Genomic DNA, 25,475 nt, shown 5'->3' with positions numbered 1-25,475 from the left:
CTGACATAGTATGTCTCCAGGAGACGTGGTTAAAAAGAACTCCATGCATTGATGGATTTGAGGTGGCAATAAACCCGGCAATCACTCAATGTAAAGGTCGACCAATGTCTGGACAACTAATTCTGATAAAACGTAAATTTGGCTTGCAGATTAAAACAGCACAGAATATTTCGTCTCATCTACAGTATGTTAGCCTAGAAACAAATAAGTCCATGAGACAATCGTCAAAAATTCACCATGTGATAAATGTTTATTGGAACACAACCGCTGCAGCTCATAAAAAATTTGAAGAAGAACTTTTAGACACACTTGATAACATCTTAATAGGAAATGCAAATGCTCAAATCGTGCTGTGTGGGGATTTCAACATGAAGTTGTTAGAAGTTGACCTGTCCAAAAATGTTATAAATCATAAGGAGAAGTGAAAAAGTGAAAGATGGCTTGAGGAAATAGCAAGCAGGAATGCTGTTATTGAATTGTGCCGCAAAAGGAGATATCCCGCCCAAGGTGACCTGGGAAAGAGGCGCACAAAACTCAATACTAGATTATTTTTTTGTATCGGAAGCAATGGCGCCTGAAATCTCTACTCTTAAAGTAACGAAGTCTAAGCAAAGTGATCAAAACGTGGTCACAATTGTTTGGAAACAAAGAATGCCGCAATCACGTGAGCAATGGCAACAGCACATTTCGTTGGAGCCTGGTCATAACAGACTACGCTTAAGAAATTGTGACATCACAACTCCAACCAAACACATCAGTCCGAAAAACGAGCAAGTGCTGAAAGATCCTATAGAATACCATCTCTTGTTTGAACTCTATAAAGTCAAAATAAGTGCTGGGAACAAATCAACCTATCAGAGGCACAACTATGATGCGCAAGTTGCCCAAAAAAAGGGATTTGAGAAAGGATCTAAGAAGAATCGGTGGTGCAGTTAATCTTGCACAAAAGTCTGAGATAAGAACATCTTTAATGTTATGTTATGTTATTTTGCATTTATATAGCGCCTTATATACTATTGGTATGGTCTGAAGGCGCTGGTAGGTTGAACGACCCTGGGAACTGAAGTTCAGGTCCGTATAGAGAGTAGAGAGAGTCTAAAAGGTGCGTGTGTGCACCAGGTATGTGTGCAGCTGGTGCGGAATTCAAGTGGTAGCTGCTTCTTAGCGGTAGGTGTGGTGGTTGAGAGATCAGGAGTATGTGTTCGCTCTGGCCGGCTTTATCCAGAATGAGTGTGGCTGCGTTAGGTCTGAGGAGGACGCCTGGCTGGGGGGATGTAAAACCAGCAATGTTTACATAGAGTGATGTGGAGTGAGCGGGAGAATGTAGATATGAGAACAGTTATACCGAATGGTGTCATAGTATCTCTGTGTTCTAGTTGAGTGGTGGTGTAAGGGAGAGATTAAGCGTGGGGTGTGGTATGATGTATGTTTTTCAAATGTTCCCTTCATTCCAAGGCATAATATGTATGTCACACAGTTCCGTGCGGGTAGGTTCGTTCTATGCATTTTGTTCGCTCTACAAACCCATCTGCTCCATGCGTTCATCGGCTCTACATACTCATCAGTTCTGTACACTCATCCTCTCCACTCGTTCGTTCCACACACTCGTTCGTTCCACACACTCGTCAGCTCCTCATAAACTCGTCCGCTCCAAATACTCCTCTGCTCTAGACCTTCGTCAGTTCCAGACCTTCGTCGGTTCCAGACCTTCGTCGGTTCCAGACCTTCGTCGGTTCCAGACCTTCGTCAGTTCCAGACACTCGTCCAGTCTACACACTCGTCCAGTCTACATACTCGTCCAGATTAGACACTCGTCCAGTCGACAACGCTTATCCGGTCCACCCACTCATCAGCACAACATACTACTAGTCGGCTTGACAATAGTACTCGTCTGCTCCATATGTCCATCCATTCCACACACTTACCTACTCTATGTATTTGTCCGCTCTATGCAATCATCTGTTACGCACATTCATCCGCACCACACATTTACCCGCTTCACACAGTTGTCTGCTCCACATATTCATTCGCACCAAGCACTCATTCGCTCCACATACACATCCACTCCTTACACTCATCCACACTACACATTCACTTTTTCGCTCTACACACTCCTCCGCTCTACACACTCCTCCGCTCTACACACTCCTCCGCTCTACACACTCCTCCGCTCTACACACTCCTCTGCTCTACACACACCGTCGCTTTACACAGCTCAACTACTTCATAAGTTTCTGCAGTGTTCATATTCGGTCGCTCTCCACACTTGCTTCTGTGCTTTCCACAATCAGACGTTGTTCACTCTTACCTCTCTCCACGCTCCTCCGTTCCCCACGCTCCTCCGTTCCCCACGCTCCTCCGTTCCCCACGCTCCTCCGTTCCCCACGCTCCTCCGCTCCCCACACTCGCCCGCTCCCCACACTCGCCCGCTCCCCACACTCGCCCGCTCCCCACACTCGCCCGCTCCCCACACTCGCCCGCTCCCCACACTCGCCCGCTCCCCACACTCGACCCGCTCCCCACACTCGCCCGCTCCCCACACTCCGCTCTCCACTCTCATCCGCTCTCCGTGCATATCCGCTCTCCGTGCATATCCGCTCTCCGTGCATATCCGCTCTCCGTGCATATCCGCTCTCCGTGCATATCCGCTCTCTGTGCTCATCCGATCTTCAGCACACAATCCTGTTTTTATTTATTTATTTTTTTATGTCTAAACGTTTGTCCGTTCAATATAGTTCTACGCCCTTTTGCACTATCCAGCTGAGTTCTATGCGCTCTTGCGTTTTGTTCGCTTCTCTGTATTTGCGTGCTCGGTTATTCTATACGTACTCGTCCACTCAATTCGCTCAGCCGCTCTACACATCGAACCATTTTTCATACTCATTGGCATTATGTTCAACTACTTCATTCGGTCACCATACTCATTTGATTTTTCTAGTCGTCTGTTCTTCCACTCATGCACGCTTCCACTTAGTGTATTTGTCTGTTCTGTACGTTTCATCCATTTCATCTATTTCATTTATGTCATTCACTTGTTCCCTCCTCATTCATTCTGTCCCTTTCATCGGTTCACTTTTCAATGATTCATTCCTATTATCCGTTTGTCTTTCTAGTTTACATTCGAGTTTATTTGGTGGTCCTTTCTCGCTTCAGGTAGTTTGTTGGGTAGGTATTATTGTGATGATGCTAGTTTGGTTTTAGGGGAAGAGCCAGGTTTTCAGTAGTTTGCGGAAGGGCGTTAAGTCCCCAGTTAGGCGGATATGGGGTGGGAGTGAGTTCCACAGGGTTGGAGCCAGGGCTGAGAATGATGATCCGCCTAGCCTGACTGAGTTCGTCTTGGGAATTACTAGGAGGCCGGCTGAGCTTGATCTTAGGGTGCGAGTGGGATGATAAGGTATTAGTTTGTCTTGAAGATATTGAGGTCCAGTTTTATGCAGTGCTCGATGGGAGAGGCATAAGGTTTTGAAAGCCACCCTACGGGCTACTGGAAGCCAGTGCAGTGTTTTAAGAGCTGGCAATACGTGGTCTCTTCGACCGAGCGCAAGTAGCATTTTGGCCGCCGCGTTTTGTGCTCTTTGGAGTTTATTCAGTTGGTAGGCGTGGATTCCGAGGTAAAGGGGGGTCCCGTAGTCCAGTCTGGAAATAACGATTGATTGGACAGCGGAGACTCTGTTGGGAAATGAGAGGTATGGAAAGATGCGTCTAAGGGTTTTAAGGTGGTAGTGGCAGGACTTTGAGACATTGTTGACTTGGCGCGAGAGTGTTAGGTCGGAGTCCAGGGTGCACCCAAGATTTTTCACTGTGTTGGAGGGTGTAGGTGAGTTGCCCATGGCGGGTGGCCAGGGTAGTGGGTGAGGAAGAAGATCGGTGTTGCCGCAAACCATGATTTCAGTTTTGGAGGGGTTTAACAAGAGGTGGTTTTGGGTCATCCAGCGTTCTATGTTAAGGAGGCAGAATGCCGGGTCGGGAGTTGGGTTTCGAGTTCAGGAATTTTAGAATTAGTTGAGTGTCGTCGGCGTAGTTGTAACAAAGGATGTTGTGAGAATGAATTATTGGTGGGAGGGTGATCAGGTAGAGATTGAACAGGAGGGCGGATAGACACGCTCCTTGAGGGACTCCCGTGTCGACTGGTCGAGCTTGGGAGGTGAAGCTGGAGAGTGTCGTTATTTGGTGCCTGTCTTTGAGGAATGAAGCTATCCATTTAAGAGCGGTTCCACAAATTTCTAGGGAGTGAAGGCGGTCTAAGAGGATTGAGTGATTGATCGTGTCGAAGGCAGCAGATAGGTCGAGAAGGATTAGAGCGGCACATCCTGCGGAGTCAGCTGTCATTTTAAGGTCGTCCCAGATCGAGGTTAGGGTGGTTTCAGTTCCATGACGTGTTCTGAAACCTGATTGGGCGGGGTCAAGGAGATTGTTGGCTTCGACAAAGGCATTTAGTTGAGTAGGCGGTTCGGTCAATGAGTTTGGCAAGGAATCTGGTGTTTGAGATTGGTCGGTAGTTTTTGGGCTCGAGAGGGTCGAGCGAAGGTTTTTTAATTAGAGGTTTGACATGTACCATTTTGAATGCTTCGGGAAAAATACCGGAGGAAAGGGAGGCATTAATGATAGATCTTGCGTGTTCTCCAGCGCAGGTGGAAGCAATTTCTTTAAGGGTTGTGGCTGGGCAGGGGTCCAGGGGGGATCCAAATGGTTTGCGGGCAGATAGAAGTTTGAGAAATTGTTCTGGTGATATTGGACTAAAGGATTCGAAAGTTGGTCGGGTAGAGGTTGCAGCTGACAGGCTGGCCGGTACGGGTGGAGGATTGTCGGTTGGCTGTAAGAGAGTCAGTTTGGTGTTTAGAGTTTTTGTCCTTTCAATAGCTGTGGTGTAAAAGTGGAGGGAGAGTGAGTCACACAGTGATTGTGACGGGGTCGGGACGGTTTATTACAAGCTGGATTGGTGAATTCAGCGATGATTTTGTGGAGTTCTTTGCTTGGGTTTTTACAGTTTAGGATTCGGGTGTTGTAGTGGGCTTTTTTGGCTTTCCGGATTTCGGCCTTGTACAGGTACAAGTGTCGGGCCAAGGTGGTCCTGCTCTCATGGGTTCTCTCTTTCTGCCAATTGCGTTCTAGGTATTTGTAGTGTCGTTTAGTGGTCTTCAGCTCAGGGGTGAACCATCTGGGGAAAGGGCCACGGCGGGTTGATGGTTTGCACGGGGGGGGTGAGTCGCACCAAAGATGCGTTGAGCCATGTGTCAAAGGCCTCAGGTGTTAGTTGGTTGTTGGGCCGGCAGGTAGGTGGTGGGGACTGGAGGAGTGCCTCGGCTAGGTCCGGGGTGATTATTAGTTTTTTCCAGCATTTACGTAGGTTCGGAGGTTCGGATGCGAGTACGGGAAGGGGGCCGGGTGAGGGGATGGCGAAGGAGAGAATGAAGTGATCGGACCAGATGATAGGGGTGGGGGGCTTTAACTGAATCAGGGTGTTGGAGCTAAAGATGGCATCGAGAGTGTGTCCTTTAAAATGCGTCGGGCCGTTTATGTGGGGTTGGAGATTAATTGCATCTAGACCGTCCACCAGGGCGAGTGTCATAGGGTTGGTGGGGATGTCGAGCCATATGTTGAAGTCTCCGAGAAGGGTGAGGTTGGGGTGGTTTATTTGGAGGGTGGCAATAGAGTCGCAAAGGTTGTTTGCGAAATGTCTATTGTGGCCAGGGGGCCTGTAGATTATTAGGAAAGTGTGTGAGAGCGACGGGGAGAGGGATAGTTTAACGAGGAGGGATTCGCAGGATGGAATGGAGGGTTGGTTGTCCATTATTGAGGCGCGGAAGAGAGATTTGAAGACGAATGCTACCCCCCGCCCCCTCCTCTGGACGGACGGTTCAGTGGGATGAGGCAGTAGTCGGGCGGAAAGGCTTCACTTGCAATTGGGCTGAAGTCATCAGAGAACAGGGTTTCAGTGATGAAAACTAGGTCTGGTTTGACAGAGGCGAGGAGGGCAAAGATGCAATGTCTGTTTTTTGCTACAGAACGGGCGTTAAATAGGATACAGTTCAAATTGGCAGGGAAGGTTGGTATCGGTGCTGGAGCGGGATTGGGCAGAGGGTGGAGGGGGAAGGGGAGGGGGAGGGGTAAGGTTGGTGATGTTAGGGAAAAGTGGGCGAGCCGAAAGTTTTGCAGGTTTCGGGCGGGGTTGGGTGGCTGTGTGTAATAGGATGATCGGGTTTGGGGTGGGGGATTTGAGGATGGTGAGTGGGTGGTTGGGAGTTTCAGTTGCAGTTGAGGAAAAATCGAGGGAGAGGGGTTTCAGGAAGGGAGAGGTCAAGGGAGAGGGGGGCGATTGTGGGAGAGAGGTGGTGGGTCGAGACAAGGGAGGCGAGGAGAGCAGAGGGGTTGAGGGGGGCCAGGAGCGTTTCCTCTTTAGTTTCTTTGCAGCAACTGGTGTGAGAGAGAGGGTAGGGGGGTCAGAGGGAGGGAGAGAGGGAGGCAGCTTCGGTTCTCGCTAGGGCTAGGTGCGCAGTTTTTAGGGAGGGGAAAGGGTGCAGTCGGGGGGGGGGGGGAGATGGCAGGGGTATGATGGCAAGGCGGGGGGTGGGTGATTGCCGGGTGGGGTGTGGTGTGGTAGTGAGGGGAGCGGGCATGGGCGGTGCTGGCGGGTTGGCGGTGTGGTTCAGGGGATGAGAGGTCTTGGGGTGAGTGGCACGCCATCGTGCCCCCCTGGCTTGGTGTTTGGAGAGGGTGATGGCAGGGATTGCAGAGGTGGGTGGTGGGAAGGAAGGCAGATCGGAGAGTGGAGGAGGTCCACAGGAGTTGTTTCTGACAGTCACTGGTGGAGTTGGTGTGCTCATGATTGGTGTGAGCTTTGGGTTGATTTAGGAGGGTTTTCTGGTTGTAGTTCTAGGATCGGTGACTCATGCTTTTAGGTACACTTCCAGGATCAACTAGTCAAAGATTGATTGGTGCTTCTAAGCATTTGTTTATAATTCTAACTGCAATTGGCTACACTTCTAAATGCAATTGGGTACACTTCTAAGTGTAATTCGGAACACTTTCTAAATTCAACTTTCTCAGGGAGGCTATTGGGCGCAGCTTCTAGGTGCAATTGGGTACCCCTTCTAAGTGCAATTGGCATACACTTCTAAATGCAACTTTTCACAGGGAGGCTATCGGGCACACTTCTAAATGCAGCTTTCTCAAACAGGATATTGGGTACGCTTCTAAATGCAGCCTTCTCTGAGAGGCTATTGGGCACAACTTCTAAATACACACATATGCTATTGGGTACACTTCTAAATGCTGCTTTTCTCGGAGAGGCTATTGGGCACAACTTCTAAATACACACATGTGCTATTGGGTACACTTCTAAATGCTGCTTTTCTCGGAGAGGTTATTGGGCACAACTTCTAAATGCAACTTTTCTCAGAGAGGCTATTGGGCACAACTTCTAAATACACACATATGCTATTGGGTACAACTTCTAAATGCAGCTTTTCACAGAGAGGTTATTGGGCACAACTTCTAAATACACACATGTGCTATTGGGTACACTTCTAAATGCTGCTTTTCTCAGAGAGGTTATTGGGCACAACTTCTAAATGCAACTTTTCTCAGAGAGGCTATTGGGCACAACTTCTAAATACACACATATGCTATTGGGTACAACTTCTAAATGCAGCTTTTCACAGAGAGGTTATTGGGCACAACTTCTAAATACACACATATGCTATTGGGTACAACTTCTAAATGCAACTTTTCTCAGAGAGGCTATTGGATACACTTCTAAATGCAACTTTTCTCAGAGAGGCTATTGGATACACTTCTAAATGCAACTTTTCTCAGAGAGGCTATTAGGCACAACGTCTAAATGCAACTTTTCTCAGAGAGGCTATTGGGTACACTTCTAAATGCAACTTTTCTCAGAGAGGCTATTGCTTCTGGCCCCGCCCTTGCCACACTTACTTGTTGTTGGCTTCTTGCTTCTCCTGCGGATACCTGCAGATACGACCTGGCGCCGTCACTGTAGGAGCCGTCCTTTGCCTCAGGTCCTTAGCCGATGGGCTGCCGGGCAGATGGCTGCCCTGGGGGGACTAGCAATGAGGGTTGGACCCTCTCGCCAGGCCCAATCAGGGTCAGTGGGCGGGATGGGAGGCGGGAGGTGGGAGACCAGGAAGCGGGGAACGAACGAGGGCTGGCAAGGCTAATCAGAGGCAGGTAGCAGGGAAAACCACGGTGCCAGTGGGGTCTAGGGGTGTAAAGACAGCCAAAGGGCCTGAGAAACCAAGCAAACTCACCGGATGGAGGACAGCGGCGAAAAAAAAACAACTGGAGCAAAGCACATAGAGCCACGCTTGAACAAAGAGATGCTGAATTAATGTTAGATGCCATGAATCAAAGAAACTCGAAGTTTTTGGTCGTCAATTAACGAACTGAAGAATCCTGAAAATGCCTCTCTAACGAATATGGTGAAAGAAAATGATTGTGTAAGGCATTATAAGCACCTTTACAAGAAAAGGAAAAAAACGTCCTGCCCTAGTCTGCAAATAAGTCACCCATGGGAATTAAGGATCGAACAAAACGATATTCGGATGTGCATCCAAAAGTGCAGCTCCTCTCGAGCTGCACGACCTGACAGCCTCTCAAACGCTGATCTCAAAAATAACATTGAGGAATGGACAGACTTTTGCGATACCCTGTTCCAAAATATAATTAAAGAAGGGTGCATTCCATTCACTTGGAAACTAGGCATTATCGTTCCGATCTTTAAAAAGGGCATCCGTACCAATCCAGCAAACTACCGGCCAATAGCCCTTCTGGATGTGGTAGGGAAAGTTTTCGCAAGTCTTCTCCTAGCCCAATTGGTGAGATGGATAAGAACGAATAAGATCTACGATGTACGACAGTCCGAATTCGTCAAAGGAGTTGGATGTAGTTTAAACCTGCTCATACTGAACTTGCTGAAAATGGACGCTATTAAAACAGGCCAGAAGGTCTATTTGGCATTTATAGATATGGTCAATGCTAAAAGCAAGAAGTTGGCCCATTAGTCTGATTCAAGCAATAAAAGAGCTGTATTCAGAAACTCAGATACAGATTCCCCTGGACAGCGTGGGACACTTAACTAAGCCCATACCAACAGAAAGGGGCGTAAAGCAAGGGTGCCCCTTGGGTGCAACACTCTTCAACTTTTACTTATCAGAAGTCGGCTCTGTGCTAGAGAGTGTCGTGTCGTTTCCTCCAAAGCTGAATGGGGTGCACTTAAGTTGGATCCTATACGCTGACGACATGTCTTAGATCTGACACCCATCAGTCTCCAAAGAAAGCTGTCCGCATTCAAGACCTTCATTGAAGACCTAGGACTCGAGATCACTGTAGCGAAATCGGAGATTCTCGTCCTCGAAAACAAACTGGGAGGTCAATCAAGAAAAAATGTTAAGGTGGTCATTGGGATAAGAGGGCCTGAATAAAGTCCCCTATACTCCTTATTTGGGAACGCTAGTAAATTCTAGCATAAATGATGAACCAATGATGAAAAAACGTGTAAACAACTGTAAACAGCTAACATCACAAGATACTGCAAAAAAAATATGGGAGAAATTCTCCTATAATCCAATAATAAAGTTTCACAAAAGCAAGGTGACCCCTATATTGGTTTTTGGAGCAGAAAGCATGTTCGGCTGTTCTCCGCAGATCTGGGCCCAGTGTGAGGGCACTTTCTGGAAGAGAATTCTTCAGTTACCCCAAAGCTGTCCAACCGCCTGTATACTGTATGAAGTGGGCGTATCCACATTAAACGCCAGAATAATATGGAACAAATTATTACTCTTTAGAAAGACCTTAGAGGAAGCGGATTTACCACCATTTGAAGTCTTAATCGAACGAAAAAACCAGGCGAACACTGCAATAATGCTGTGGAGACATTTTGAGCCAATTGGACACAGATGAAAAGACTTTATGGTCTAACACAAATTCAGTAAAGAAAAAACTGTTGGGACTCCATTGGATCGAAACTGTAGAGAAAAGATCCCAACATGAATGCATGAAAAACTCACCTGCCAAAGCTAAAAGGCTCAACACTATACCCAAATACATGGTCCTTGGACCATGCAAACTTCTGAGAAGGCTCTACCTGAAATTTAGACTAAATATGTTTGATACCAAAGAAATTCTGAGGCAAAGACCGAACGACTCATCTGGATAATACAAATTGCAGATTCTGCAAAGTCAACAAAGAAAATGTAAAACATCTAGTACTGGCTTGCCCTGGTGTAAGAGACATATGAACGAATTACCTGGGGAAAGAGCTGGGCAAATGCTTGACATATAACAAAGATGATTGGTGGCGACAAATGCATATTAGTGAATTCAAATTGCTAACATTAGAAGTCACGAGGTTCCTAGAACAGTTACAAAGGATGCTGGGAGATGGTGACAGCTGTACGTCAATGAGGTGGAATCATGTATGTAGCTTAATATGAAGTTATACAAACAAAAAATCTGTTTTTATTTCTCGCTTAGTAGTTATTTAGTTATTTTTAGAATTAGGTTTTTTTCTTTTTAGTTTTATATTTCGAAAGTTTGTATAAACTGTGTGAAATAATAAATGTAAAAAAAATAAAAAGAGAGCACTTGGTTTCTGTCACCCCACCATAGCACTTGAGACCTTATTTTTTTCTCCCTGCAGTAATTAGTGAGATACTGGCTTGAAGTAAGAGACAAATGATCATGATTTTATATGACCGATAGTCTCCTTTGTATAGCTTCACCCACTATTTTACTAAACAGTATTTATACTTAATTTTTCAGGTTTCATGTGTTAACCTATCAGTGGTGTGGTTTGAAAATCGTTCATAGAATATTGTATTATGATCTTTATGATCTAATTGTCTTTTGATATATTATTTCATTTGAACTTTTTTCTCCTTTGTATTTTAATAGAATATTCTTTGATATATCATTTTTTTTGAAGGGTTGTTCTCTTTTGTGTGATCAGTATGTCTGTATTTTTTGTTTGCTACAAAAGGCACTTGGGGCCGAATGTACTAATCAAATCACAATCACGCAGTCCTGGGATTTTTAATTGTCCTCCTACACTTGTTTCTGCATCTGATATCTGACAAGAGACGAGACAATGGTAATGTGGGAGAAGGGGATGTCATTCTGGCTTGTCGTGTAGATGGATCAAACAAAGCACTAATCAGAAAAGAAGCAATTAAGCCCTGCTCTGGATTTTTAGCAATGTTGGTAAACAGAATGCTATAATACATTGCCAGTAGGAACAGTCACTACAAGTTGTTCTTAAGTGATCCTTGATGTATGCGGGCTTTACCCAAATGGTGCTTGTTAAATCGTCCAAACCTGTCACGTGGAGGAAGATCTGGAGGTGCCAAGCCAGCTGACAGAAATGCCAGGACTCAGAACTGCTCAGGTAGAGGTGAACAAAGGTACAGTAGAGGATAGAGAGAATGGAGTAATCGGGACTAGAACCATCAAGGGACACATCTGCTTGGCTCCTTGAAGAGGGAATAGTATTAGGGAGAGAAATATTTCTTTAATTTCCCTTTGGACTGCGCCAAATCACCCACATAGCATCCCATATTGCTTAGGCCAATCACCCGTGCTGCACCAGAAGTCATTGATAGTCTGCCATGAATTGCAGCTTTGCATCATACATATCGTTTTTGTGTAGTCATGTGCTTCTAATGTAGCTCTATCACTTCATTCAATATCTTCCCTGAAAAACACCCTTGAGCTGCTTCATGTTTCTTCTTACAATACTAACCTGCTCTTTACATTTAGGACACCATCCTCCTGTCTTATTGGCCTTACAAGCTAAGTGAAGTTGAACTTTTCCCAAAAATCTATCTTGTACACATACATTTTAAGATTAAACATTATATTTCTGTGTCATGGCATGAAGGTCCACCATCCTGTAATCAACCGGCCAGGCACGAAAATATTTCTTTACTCCTTAAATTGTGAACAAAAAACAAATTATGCAATTGAACTTTAAAAGACAACAACACCAAGTAGAACGTGTTCACGCTCTTTGATCCTTCTGGTCATTCAGAACAATCTCGGGGGGAACGTTCTGCGCACACACAACTATTGTGGGGTCTTCAAATGCTGATAACATTTGTTTTTTTTCCATAGTATTTTTTTGTCATCTAATTTTTATTTCTCCCTGAGCCCAGCTGTCATACCAGTTGCGATCAGATAGTGTTGCAAGCAACATCTTCTTTTCAAGGCATAGGTTGAATCCGAAAACACTGACCTCTTCACAACACAGAAGAAACATTGTTTTAATCTTGTAACATGTTGTCACGAGTTTTACTGTAACATAACACCCAAAGTTATTACAAGTTTGGGAAGGTTATTGACCTGCACATACAAAATACCCAAGAAATTCAACTGGCCATAGTTCGTTTCAATAAGCACAATGTCATTGTGAACTTTGTTTATTTGATTGCAGAAGCTGAGTTTGTACTGAAGTCAGGAAACTTAACAATAAACTGTACAAGCTTGAACATCATTGAGCAGCATGGGAGCAGAACAAAGTGCTGAATCGGATCAAAGGCAAAGTGACCTGATGGTTTCTGGTGGGTGTCTGTTGATTTTTATTTATATTCCTCTACTGTTGCTTTTCCTAGCTGTCCTTTGTCTCTTCTGCTTTTTCCAACAGGTGATGCTTTTCTTTAACTATTCCTCCCACATCCCATCAACACTTGAGGCCTTCAGTGGTGTTTTGAGGAAGGGAAATCATCCTGCAGAAGACCCCAGTTGAAGAGTTGTTGCTCAGGGGGTTGCCAATTGCATGCAAACAGAGAAGATCAAAAAGAAGCAGTCCAGCCCTAAGATTCAAATAATTCCTTAAAGAGCAGAGTCAGAAGTCCTATCCTGAAACTGATATGGCTTTTAACTTTGCTGTAGGATGAAGGCAACGCATTGGAAAAGACAGCCCCCCCACCCCCTCCGCAGCACACAGGGCTTTGCCCCCAAATACTTTCTTACTGGAAAATAAGACACAAGAACTGGAAGAGGCTGTTCATAAGCACCAGATAGGGCAGGTATTCAGGTCCCAAGTCCCAATAGCCCTAGTGGATGATATAAAGAGCTTGGAAGGAGATATGGGCTGCAACATAGAGCCAGTGTAAGGATCTGAAGGCGGGCAGGCCTGTTTGAGAGCTATGATGAGCCTAGACTCATTGTTCTATATGATCTGTAGTGGTTGAAGTGTGAACTTTAGAAGACCAAGGATAGAGCTTGTTACAATAGTTCTACCTCGAGAGGACCTTAGTCCTGATGCAATCTACCTTATGAGTGGAATGGAGGAAAGGCAGAATACACTTAAGAAGGTACAGCCAGAAATGGACCTTCTTTGATAGTTCAGGAATCTGGGAAGTAAAGCAGAATGAGATATCAAAGTTAACTCCTAGGTTTTTGGTAGAATGAACCACAGAAGGTTTGGGGCCCATAGAGAGAGGCCAGGGAAAAGGCAATGAGAGAGGTATGTTATCGGACATCCAGGCCTGAACAGAAGAGAGATGGAATGTAATCTGACTAGATTCTAGAGAGGCTTTGCCAGCTAAGCTGAACACAGCTTGGGTGTCTTCATTATAAGATTTAAAGGAGCGGTGAAAAGGGAGAGAATATCCACGGGAGGTGACCAGTTAGTGTTAAAAAGCCAAGGCGAAAGGATGGAGCCTTGAGTAACCCCACTGTCCATTTGAGATAGTAGGCTTAGAGAGGTAAATCCACCTGGGGGCCCAGTCTTTGATGCCAAGGAGTTTTCAGGCCGGCAAGAAAGTAGCCTGATTAACAGGGTTGAAAAAAAAGGCTAGGTCAAGAGGGATGATGAGGGCCGGGCAGTGACTGAAGTTCTAATAGAGGAGCGTTCCTCTTCCATAAAGGGGGCGAGGGTCGACTCAGACTCAAGGGCCGGAGGCCAGATTTACGCTTGTGTAAAAGGTGCATCTAAAGAACTTTGCTGATAAAAGGTGTGATGTAAATAGATTAATAGTTAGCCAGTGCTTACAGGTCAGCCGACAGCTACTTGAGTAAAGGGAGGATGCAGGTTTTCTTTAACCCTTGGGAAAGACACCAATGTAGAAATAATTGTTACATTGGCCAGACAAAATTGTTTTTTATGGTGCTGGCTATGCCAGAGAAATGTTTTCCGCTGACATCTTCATATTTTTAACTGCACTAGTGATATGAGTCTGAGACACTAATTTGAGGGAGGTGAGTAGCAGGAAGAAGGTCCAGTGGTGTTGGAGGTGGAGGTGAGGGTAACCACTTTTGCTGAGGCAGAAGTAGTGGTCTGGATCAACTCCATTATTTCAGGAAAGGACAGGCTGTCTGAAAGAGTTGGGCAAGCCATAAGCATAACTGCAGAAAACTCTGTTGCACTCATCTCGCTGAAGATTCCGAACACTTCAGGTTTGTTGTTAGACCAGTCAATGCGGCTGTGCACGAAGGCCTCTTCCTGTGCTTAATGGTGGCCTAGTAACCTCTCATGGGTCAAAAGCAAACCATCTTGTCCTCTTTTGATTTGTATTCAGCCCAACTTCGTTCAAGCTTCCATACTGGCCAGATCAGAGTCGGATAAGCTATTCCATTTATGGAGACGTTTTTTCTTCTTAGTAACATTAGGGGCAAGGATATCCAGAAGTGTTGGAAAGAGCAATGTGAAGGCTGGTAAGATGGATATCTGGGCCAGATGTCAGGGTATCCTGGGTTAAGGTACAGGGTAAGAAGGTGGAAGAAAAGGCGGAAGTGGACAACTTCTTCGTCGGACTTCGAGAAAGAAACTTCACCTCAGCAGGAGGCAAAGTCCTTGCAGATCGCCCATGTACGAGGTGACGAGGGATGGCCTGTCTAGGGAAGGTCTGTGGTGGTAATGTCATGAGTGAAAGCTTATTGGAAAGGAAGGCACCAACAGTGTGTCTACCTTTGAGGGTAGAGGACGGAAGCTAAACTCTGAAGGCAAGAGCATCACACAAGCTAAGAGGAAGAGCAGAGGTTTTGTTCAAAGCGGTGTCCAATGAGATGTTAAAGTTCCCTAGAATGTAGATATAGTTGGAGACCGATTGAATGCTGGGCTTTAATACAGACCATTCCTCATTAAAACAACAGAAAAAAGTCAGTGTCTCCTAGCAGCCTGTAGATCCTGATGGTAGTAATGTGGGTGTTGGTGTACAGTAAAAACATACCTGTCAGACTGTTCAGGGAAGAAAGGTTCACTGCATAATTCATAGTGGTAGTGATGAGAGGAGGGTAAATGGGGTGACACCACCACCTGACCTTTTTAGGTTTTATTCTTTAAAAGGATCTTGAAGCCATAAGGGAGACGCTGAGTTGACGCAGACCATCTATTTGCTAAAGAACCAGGTCTCTATGAGGTTGTTGTCGTGCTCCTCAAGTAGTTTGTGACTGTTAGAGACATGCATGCTGGTAGTGCTAGTGTTGAGAGAATACTGACCACAAAGTAGCTGCAAGCCTTGAGGACTTTCCTAGTTGGTGCACAGGAAAAAGGTGGATGCATGTCAACCTGTAGCAGTGGGCCAGTGTGGAGTATTAGGAAACTCGGGCTCAGCTGATGGTTGGTAGAAGTCACAGTTCAGCAGCAGTACCAGCAGGGGCGTACCCAGCAGAGGAGATGGAGGCGTGAAGGGGCAAGAGCGGAGGCAGCAGGTGGTCAACGGAGAGCACATTCAAGTAGTTACTTTGGGCCAGATTGGTTTAATTCTTGGTAATGTTAATGATCATCTTCGCACTGGATGTGGAACTCACCCTAATATCCTATATAGTGGCACAGTTTGTCGGTAGAAGGAGAGCTTCAAAAGCATAATGACTTGCCAGGCAAGATGGTCCAGGAAAAAATATCAGAATGCCAGTGAAATTCACCTTGGAAGCAGAGTTTACATCTGTGTCTGCAATAGAATTCCCAGGTTGCATTAGAGGGCAGCCTTCTTCCACTTCTTCTCAGCTGGCTTAGATATGCATTGGAAAACAGTATGACAATTCATGAACATGGGCAAGACTAAAACAGGTATGATGGAAAACAGAAAACAGTCCAGAGCCATAGAGGGGACACAGCACTTGTTCACAATAGAGGGAAGGCTCAAGTAGTCCAAGAGGATACAAAGATCCCAGGCCACATGAGTAGTAGACACTGCTGGAAGAGTGCCAAAGAGGATGCACCAATTCATGCCAAGTGAGGGCTTGCTACAGGACAAATACACTTGGGGCCATAAAATACCCACTTGTAAGAGGGGCAACAGGCAAAGAGGTATGCCTCTGAGAAAGCCATAGGTGAGCAGAGGTATAGGAGAAACTAGCAGAGCAACTACAAATACTCAAACGTCATACACTTCAATGATCACTTACTTCACACCAGTGGATATAAACAAAACGCCCCAGAACAGTTTAGGAGAAATGACACACCATTCCCATCAGTCGACTGTGTGATTAGTTGCTGGGCAGGTTAGTATGGAGTTTAACGGATAATAAATCAATGTGCAGCAGCAAAAATGCCACTGCACAGAAGACGGGACTGAGACAGTGAACTATTGAGAGGTGTAAAGTAGTCAAGACAAGATGTTTGCAAGCAAATTAAGCTGTGCAAGTGCATATGCTCAGATAAACATGCACATGCTTACGGAGGATCCCATGCAATACAGACCATATACTATGAAGTAGTGGGCTTTTGGGATTGTTACGATTACATATCCACCAGTGGGGCGTGGGGAGGGAGAAAGGCAGGAAAGAAGCCTGAAATCCAGAGAGTGCACGTGATAACAGCTGGAGGGACAGGCACGCAAGCGGGTAAGGAGGCGAGAAAGGAGAGCCACCAAAGGGAGGGGTAGCAGACGGTGCCACAGTGATGGAGGAGGAGGAGGAGGAGGAGGAGGAGGAGGAGGAAGAGGGAGACACAGTGAAAGTGCAGGGGGAGCGATGGAGAAGCATCGAACAAAGAGCTCTTGTTAGATGGTCAGGGCGAGGATGTGCAGGTGCAGTTTTGCTGGGTCCTGCAAAGGGCGAGCTTTACAAAGAGGCAAAGAAGAGTTTCCCAATGCCAAACGTTCCTTCGCCAAGCTGACAAGTGAAGACTGCCCTTTCCTTGGAATTTATTTGGGTGTTGCCGGCTTGAGTATTGTCATGTGGGTCCATAGCCCAGTCTGCCTCACCTCCACATAATGTAGGCATTGCAATGAGAAGTATCCAGCCTCAGGCTTTTCGCTCTTTGAGACAGCTGACATTATGACATGGGGGACAGCAGCGGCAACAGTCCCACAACAACAATGCCTCTTGGTGAAGCCATCTAACCCAGGGTGGTACAAAATGGAGCAAGCCGTGGTGGTGCATGTCAGGGTGCTTCAGGAGCTGGAAGAGCAATCGGTAGAGCAAACAAGTATGTATTGCTGAAACAGCCTGAAAAGTGCTTGTGCTCAGCCCTAGTGACAGTAACCTGCGGCTCAATCTCACTCATTACCAGATAGAGTAGGCGATGCAGGAGGAAGTATCAAGTCCTAGGCTTCTGAGTCTTCAGACGGCAACCATGATGGCCACAATAGCACTAGTCCACAACTACAATGCCCCCTAGCGAGGCTTTGTCCCCCGAGCCTTAGCAGAGATGGGTTGTTGGGGACCAAGTGCATGGAACAGTGGGTGCAGGCCAAGGCACTACAGGAGCAGGAATAATATTCTACAGTGTGAATTTCCTAGGTTAATGGCCATCCATCTGTTTTATGTGGTGGCATTAGTCCCCCTTGTCAGGCAGATCAGTTAACACCATGCCTGTGACTCAGGCCTACGATAAGGAGTGTTCAGCCACAGCTATATTTATTGCAGCTCTTGTGTAGCTCCCTTAATTGTGTGCGTGTCCCCAGTCCCACCTGTCCCTTCCTTACTCTGATCTTCATGTGTTGGTTCTTTTTATGTCAATCTCTTGTGTGTCTGTTCCTCCTCTGAGCCCATTGTTTGTGTGCCCCCAACCCCTTTGAGTCGTCTCCTTAACTTTATAATGCTGGTGTGTCTATTCCCCAAACTTATGTCTCTCAGCTAATTAATCTTTTGCCTCATCGTCCCCTAACTTCCTGTATGTCTGCACCCCCATCAAATGCCTTGTGTCCAGTATTTTCAAAACTAACCACCATGGCTGCCTGATCCTCATTTTGTAATATTTCGGGATACATCTATGCAGAATCAGAACAATGTCAGGGGCATAGTCCTCCAAGGTGGCAGAATTCAATCACTCTGTGCATCCTTGGTCTAAACGAAGATGCTGAGAATCATTACAGATGTGAAAACATCTGTGTAAGGAGTTTCCTGGTGTGAGCACCTGGTGAGTCCTTGAACCTTTCAGAGATTTTGCTCGTTGTGCCTGCATACTTTGTGTGTCATTTAATTTGTAAGTAATTTTGCTGCCTCGTGGCTTGTTTCTAGGATGCCTTCCAGCCCTGCCCCCCAGAGCCTTCGTCCTGCGTTCCTCCCCCACCCTCCTCTTAGCCCGCCCCCTAGCCCTGATTGGCCTAACGCCACCCTTTTAACTGAAGCCTCCAGGACAGCTCCGTCGGCTAAGGGCCACAAGGCAAAGGGCAGCTCCCTGAAAAAGCAGCTCCAGTCCGTGTTTGCCCGTGTTCGCCTGGAAAGCCGGGCAGCCATCAACCAGTAGCAACTAACCAGATATGATTGGTCTGGGTGGGCAGTACAGCAATTGCTGTATTAAAAAAGCCTTACCACTCTTCTCACCTACATAACTTAGCACACCCAGGTTATCCAGCTAGTAAGTAGTATCACTGCTATGCACCATTCATTTAATTTGTTGCATTCACTGTTTTGTCCCTATTTGTTGGCGTTTCTCCCTCTACCCAGGTATGCCAAATCTAGGTGTCTCAGCATTTACTGTTTTGTCCCCATTTGAAGGCGTTTCCATCTATCCAGGTATCCCAAAATGAGGTCTTTCTGTATTTTCTGTATTTACTGTGTTGTCCTTTCTCCCTATCCCAAATCAAAATGTGCAAATTCTAGGGGTTTCCCCACCTTTGCTGTGTCCCAACCCTAGTTTCCCACTATTGCTATTGCTGCTGTGACCCTAATTTAGACCTTTCGCCTTCTTGTAGGCCTCTCAAATCAAGGTGTTTCTCCAGCATTGGATCTTTCGTGGATTCACATGCTGTGAATATTCCCCGTCGTCAGGCTGGTGAACCTCGGTCACTTTAACCTAGAGTTTCCCTATGGAAAACTCTGACACTTTAGTGTCCTATCAAAGTCCTTTTTGGGTGCTTTAGTCCCCACCAATAGGACGTAGGGTATAAATAGCCCCGTCCCCGCGACTTCCCTTCAGATTTCAACCGTCTCAAAACTGTTGGGATCACCTCGTGTTCTGCGTGTTTTTGCATGTGCGTTTGGTACTTGAGAGATATGATGTCTTCAGGGGCTCAGAAGAAATCTCTTTTTCGGCCCTCTGCTACTTGTGGCCTGAAGGTGTATGAAGGTGACGGCCACATGGATTGCCTCTCCTGCCTTTATCCCCATCACTTAGCAGACGCCTGCATTTGTCAGGGGTTCTCGCAGAAGACCCTTAAGGACCGCAATGAGCGGCTTATATGTTGGCTCAATGAGGTCACGTACCCGGCTTCGGAGATGGAGTCGGTCCAGAGTCTGTCCTCTGAGCGGCCTGTGAAGTCCACGGAACATAGCTGTGCAGCGTCGGCCGAGCCTCCGGCGAAGAAACGTCAACCGGCTTTCCCAGCGTCGGAGGTGGGGAAGAGCAGTATATCTTCTTCGAGTAAGGAGCTGTCGAAGGATACCTCTTCGTCCAAGCATGGTCAGTAGGACCATTGCCGGGGGTCTGGTAGTAGGCCCAAGAAGTCGACGGCGCAGGAGAAGTGCTTGTCCAAGCCGAAAGAATCGTCATCGAAACGCTAGTCTTCTGGGGACCATCACAGGTCGTCCTCCAGCTGGGAGTCTTCTAAACACCGATCCAGTGCTCCAAAGAAAGCAACGTCTCCGGTGAAGTTAACGCCGAGAGAGGCGATATCGGCGACGACAGTCATTGACAGTGGACCGATGCTGTTCTCGTCAACGTGAGTGGAAACGGACGGATTGTTGTCGACGTGTGGGGTGTGGCAATCTGCCAGTCTAAACCTTCCAGCCATCACCTCTTTGTTTTTGCTTTGTCACCCCGATTGGGATGGGTATGCCCAGACGTGGGTCCCGTGCCAGCTGGGCCTAGAGACCCAAGCTACTCCTCACTGATGAGCCCCAAAAAGGGCGAAACATGTTTGGGTATGCTTGTTGTCTCGTGCAGAAGGGATGTGACCTAGCAGTTCGGGCTGGACTGCCCCTTTTGGGGTGGGGCCAAGCTTGATTTGCATATGGTCTTTCCCCTTCTGTAATGGCTTGGCAGGCGAAGAACGATGGTCTGGATGGTTGCCCCAAGCAATGCCAGTGGTTAAGATTCAGTCTAAACCTTCCAGCCACCACCTCTTTGTTTTTGCTTTGTGTGGCAGTCTTCCACCTTTGATTCTCTTCTTCCTGACAACATTCTGCATCAAGATCAGGCGACTTTTTCAGTGTCATCGGAGGTTGAAGACGACCAAGATCGTGTGCTGGGCCCATCGGCTTTGGGACTACAAAGTGTTGGGCCTTCGAGTGGAATGGGTGCTGATCCAGCCGCTTATCCGCTGGTTAACCACAGTCTCTTTTGTTGCTCCAAGTGCTGTCCAAGATGCAGTCGTCGTTGGACCAGCTGGATGTGAGGTTGCCTCCTCCGAAAGTGAATCCGGCGGTGTCAGTGGTTGAGGTTCCTGGTGTGCCTCAGAGGAAGTCTCCTCCGGCAGGTTTACTAGTGCCGTTGCCAGTGAGGAAAGGCTGTCACCCGTCCTATCCAGAAGGAGAGCTGCCAGAGTCTGAGCATGAGTGTTCCACGGGACACTTTGTCTACTGCTTCGACTGCACCGGCGAGCAACGACGTGTGGGATACGGACGCAGAGGTTGAACAGTCTGGGTGTCGGGCACAACCATCCCCACCAGATGATATTGGGGCGTTCCATGCTATGATGTCTAAGGCGTGGGTGGAGTTTGGTTTGGCGCCAGAGGAAGAGCGGAAGGATTGCTTCCTGTTCAATCATATGGCCAAGAGAAGGAAAGCTGTCTTCTCCGTGCTATTCTTGACCATGTGTGGCAGGAGGGCCTGCGCATGATGCGCCATTCATTTTCGGAGCCGGCGGTCAAAGGTCGGCTTGAGAAGAAGTTCAAGGCCCCGGAGTCCACCCCAAAATGCTTGGTGTTGTAGCCCACGCCCGAGTCAGTGGTGTCAGCGGCAGCCAGCCGGAAGGCCAGAAGTCAACACAAGTGTCTTGTTCCTCCGGACAGTGAGGCCAGGAGGCAGGATGCCTTTGGGAAAAGGTTTTGACTTTGGGGCACCGATGGTCAAGGCGGCAAATTCCTTGGCGATCATGGCCAGTTATGATCGCAAAATGTGGCATAGGCTGGCTCCTATTCTGGAACATCTGCCGGAGCAGCACTGCAAGGATGCCATGCTCTTGGTGCGTGAGGGTGAAGAGGCCTCCAACCACAGCATAAATATTGCCGTGGACCTGGCAGAGTCGGGGTTTAAGCAGATTAACAATGGGGTGGTGCTTAGAATGCACTGACTTTCGGCCGGAAGTACAACATTACAAAGTCATCGACATGCCCTGTGAGGGGGAGCACTTGTTTGGTGAAAAGATCGGTGAAGCCCTGAAAGCGATGAAGGAGGACACGGAAACAGCTAAGTCCTTAGGTTCCTTACGGAGTGGGCGTTTTTTTCGCTCCTTTTGCCCCGTTCCGTGGTGCTTCAGGTAATGCCCGGTTTGCTTCCACCAGGGACCGGGGTTACAGTCGATCCAGTTATTCCTCGCAAGGGTATCTGCGCAGAAGAGTCGAGACTTCCAGGCTCAGCGGAAAAGGGGTTCGCAGTCCTCAACCTCTAAAGGGAGGCACGCTAAACTGCAATAATGACTGCCTTCAGGACAATCTACTGGGGGGCAGGGTGGCTATGCACGTGGACGAATGGAGAAAAATCACACTGGATCATTGGGTGTTGGACACGGTGCGTCTAGGCCACTTATTGGAGTTCAAGTGTTCCCCGGTTCCCATTCCACCGGTGTATATCTTACAGCCGCATCTTCAAATCCTGCAGCAGGAGGTGATTCTTATACTGGAGAAAGGGGCTACAGAACCGGTGCCGGGGGCAGAGCGGGGCCAAGAGGTTTATTCCCTGTACTTCGTGGTGAAGAAGCCCAGTACTTCGTGGTGAAGAAGCCCAACGGCAAGTGGCGGCCCATTAGGATCTTCGGGCGTTGAACAAGACTCTGCAACGCATGAAGTTCAACTTCAGGAGGTCACCCGGTGGTGCAGCCGGATGAATTTCTGGCGTAGTTGCATCTAGAGGACGCATATTTTCACATTCCCATGCGTCGACGGCACCGTAGGTTTCTGCGGTTTGTAGTCGGCGAGGAACACTACCAGTTTCGGGTCCTCCCGTTTGGCTTGAAGTCGTCTCCCAGGACGTTCACAAAGTGTTTGGCACCAGTGGCAGCGTTCCTCCGACGGGAAGGTCATCATGTATACCCCTACCTGGATGATTGGTTGGTGAGAAGTTCGTCTCTGGGAAGGACTTAAAGTCTCGGAGCTACCATGCAGCTTTTGCAACGACTTGGATTTGACATGAACTTCGAAAAATCCTTTTCGACACTCTCTAAGGAGTTGGTGTTTCTGGGGCAGAGTTTCTCACCCGGTACAATCTGGTGAAGCCCTCCAGCGAGAGGGTCAAGAAGTTGCTGCAAAGGGCAGGCAAGTGGAAGGTAGGTGTCGGTCCGAGGCTACATGTCACTGCTGGGGGCCATGGCTTCGTGTATTCCGCTGCTGCCAAATTGTCCTCTCTTCATGAAGTGGATGCAAGAGTTCCTCGCAGACTGGTGGGTGCAGTCGTGGGTCTTGGTCCGACAATTTGGTGGTCAACGGCAGTCAGGGGGAGGCTATTCACTGGTGGACGTGCACGGCCAGTCTGGTACGGGGCATGCCATTGCTGGAGCCAGAGTTCCAATTTACAATTGTGGCAGACGCCTCTCAGGGCTCATCTCGGCGATTCACTGGTGTAGGGCCTATGGTCTCGGGAGGAATCTCTGTTCCACATCAATGTGCTTGAGTTGAGAGCGGTGCACTGGGGCCTTTCTGGAACGCATACGCAGTTCATTGGTGAGGGTGTTGACGGACAATAACACCATGATGTTTTATCTAAGGAAACAGGGGGGCACACATTCCAGTTTCCTGTCGAAGGAGGCGCAGGACGTTTGGCATTGGGCACTGGCTCATGGGATCAGCATAGTGGCCGATAATCTGTCGGGAGTGTTGAATGTGCAGGCAGACGTGCACAGCAGGGCCGCCAGCCAGCTGCACGAGTGGAAGCTGAAGGAGCAACAGGTTTCAATGATCTTCCGGAAATGGGGTCATCCCCTGTTGGATCTTTTTGCAACCGTAGAAAACAAGCAGTGCCGGTAGTTCACCAGCCGAAGGGCTCATCCAGAGTCTCTGGGGGGGATGCGTTCTCGATGCCGTGGACAGGCCGGTTCCCCCGTTTCCGCTCATTCGACGGACCCTCCAGTGGATTCTGAGATACCAATGGCATGTGATTCTGGTGGCTCCATTTTGGCCCAGGCAGACGTGGTTCTCAGATCTCCTGCATTTGTCGATGGCAGAGCCGATTCGGTTGGGGGCGGTTCTGGATTTCCTGTCTCAGGACGAGGGTTAAGTGTGGCATCACGATCCGGGACCTCTCAGCCTGACGGCTTGGCTCCTGGCTACTCCGAGTTCAGCCAGTTAGGGATTTCCCAGGACTGTCAACGTAATTTGGAGGCAGCAAGGGCACCGTCCACAAATATCTCATACGGACGTAAATGGAAACGGTTTTGCATGTGGTGTAAGGCCCAGCCTGGGGTTGACACTTTGAACATTTCCCAGGAGCAGGTTCTCCCGTACCTGTTGCATTTGGCGGAGGAAAGCCTGGCATGGTCTTCCATTAAAGTATATTTGGCTGCGATATCCAGGTTTACTTGGAGGCGTCATGCGGCTCCTCTGTTTAGTGATCGGTTAGTGGAGCACCTTTTGAAGGGGTTGTTTCGAGTCTTTCCTCCTATGAAGAAGTTGGCGCCGGTATGGAACCTTAATGTGGTACTTTCGGTGCTGATGAAACCGCCTTTTGAGCTCATGTTGACAGCTCCTTTTGAAGTTTCTGTCATGGAAGGTGGCTTTTCTGGTGGCAATTACTTCGGCCAGGCGGATATCGGAGTTACAGGCATTGGTCGTCGATCCTCCATACTTTGAGGTTCCTGAAGGACAAGGTTGTCTTGGCCACTAATCCGCACTTTATCCCCAAAGTGCCAACAGCATTTCACAAACTCTCTTCTATTGTTTTGCCCTCATTTTTTGCTTCGGCATCCATGCCTGCATAACGGGCTCTGCATTCTTTGGACGTTAAGAGGGTGTTAAAGTTTTATTTGAATCGAACTCAAGACTTCAGGAAGTCAAAGCAGCTGTTTGTGGCTTATGGTCCTTCAACCAAGGGACAGGCTATCTCCAAGCAAAGGCTCTCACGTTGGGTGTCTTCTTCTATTTCGTTGTGCCACTCTAAAGCTGGGAAGCCTTTGAGGAAGGATCCCAAGGCTCACTCGACGAGGTCCATGGCTTCGTCGGCGGCGTTATGGTTGGGGATTCCGCTGGTGGACATTTGCCAGATGGCGGCCTGGGCGGTGCCGCATACCTTCACCCGGCATTACTGTCTGGGGCAGCAGCATGGTGATGATGTACAGGTGGGACGTGCGTTCCTGCAACGACCTGTTCCAATAAGGTAAGCCCCGCAGATTCGGGGTGTTTATTTTGAACTTTGTCAATGTATGGGTTTGTTGTCTCATGGATCTACGTGATCCGACCGCGGCTGATTTTGCTGCGGCCGAATGCTCGCATGAGAAAGGTGCAAACTACCAAAAGTTTGCACCTTTCTCATGCAAACACATGTACATACTACGGGGGGTGCAGGGCTTCCCCCTGCTCACTATTCTGTGAAGTATAGTGAGCGGGGTGTTGCGGGGGACACCCCTGCAGGCCCAGTTTATTTTTAGTTTACATTTTTTTTGCGGGTGTGCTGCTGGGGTGTCCCCCGCAACACCCCGCTCACTATACCTCAGTTTAGTGAGCGGGGTGTTGCGGGTATGCCCCCGCAGTACTTATTATTATTTTTTTATTTTTTATTTTTTTTACTTACCAAATGTTTGAATTTATGGTGTTGGAACCTTTGGTGGTAGCATTTTTAGAACTTTTGGTCCTTGCGTAGGTAAAAAGGTACAATCCCTTGTCTCATATATGTGATTAAAACATTTTGGTTCATTGGTTTGCCTTTTACACTCCTCCATGCTTGGTTAGTACTGCTATGTCATCTATTCACAGCATGTGAATCC

General features: G+C 47.6%; 1 protein-coding gene across 3 annotated transcripts in view; it reads left to right on the top strand.

Annotated features, from left to right (window-relative positions):
* Positions 1–25,475, top strand: part of BORCS5 (BLOC-1 related complex subunit 5) — a 628,004-nt gene that overhangs the window by 74,953 nt on the left and 527,576 nt on the right. For all 3 annotated transcript variants that reach the window (XM_069628712.1, XM_069628710.1, XM_069628711.1), the window contains one exon: positions 12,446–12,572. In XM_069628712.1, coding sequence (XP_069484813.1) covers positions 12,515–12,572 — 58 coding nt within the window. In that variant the 5' untranslated portion in view covers positions 12,446–12,514. The remainder of the gene's footprint in view (positions 1–12,445; positions 12,573–25,475) is intronic.

The sequence above is a fragment of the Ambystoma mexicanum genome, chromosome 12 (assembly GCF_040938575.1).
Source record: "Ambystoma mexicanum isolate Mex_15411 chromosome 12, UKY_AmexF1_1, whole genome shotgun sequence".
NCBI classification, from domain to species: Eukaryota; Metazoa; Chordata; class Amphibia; order Caudata; family Ambystomatidae; genus Ambystoma; species Ambystoma mexicanum.
This window is presented reverse-complemented; position numbering and strand designations above follow the sequence as displayed.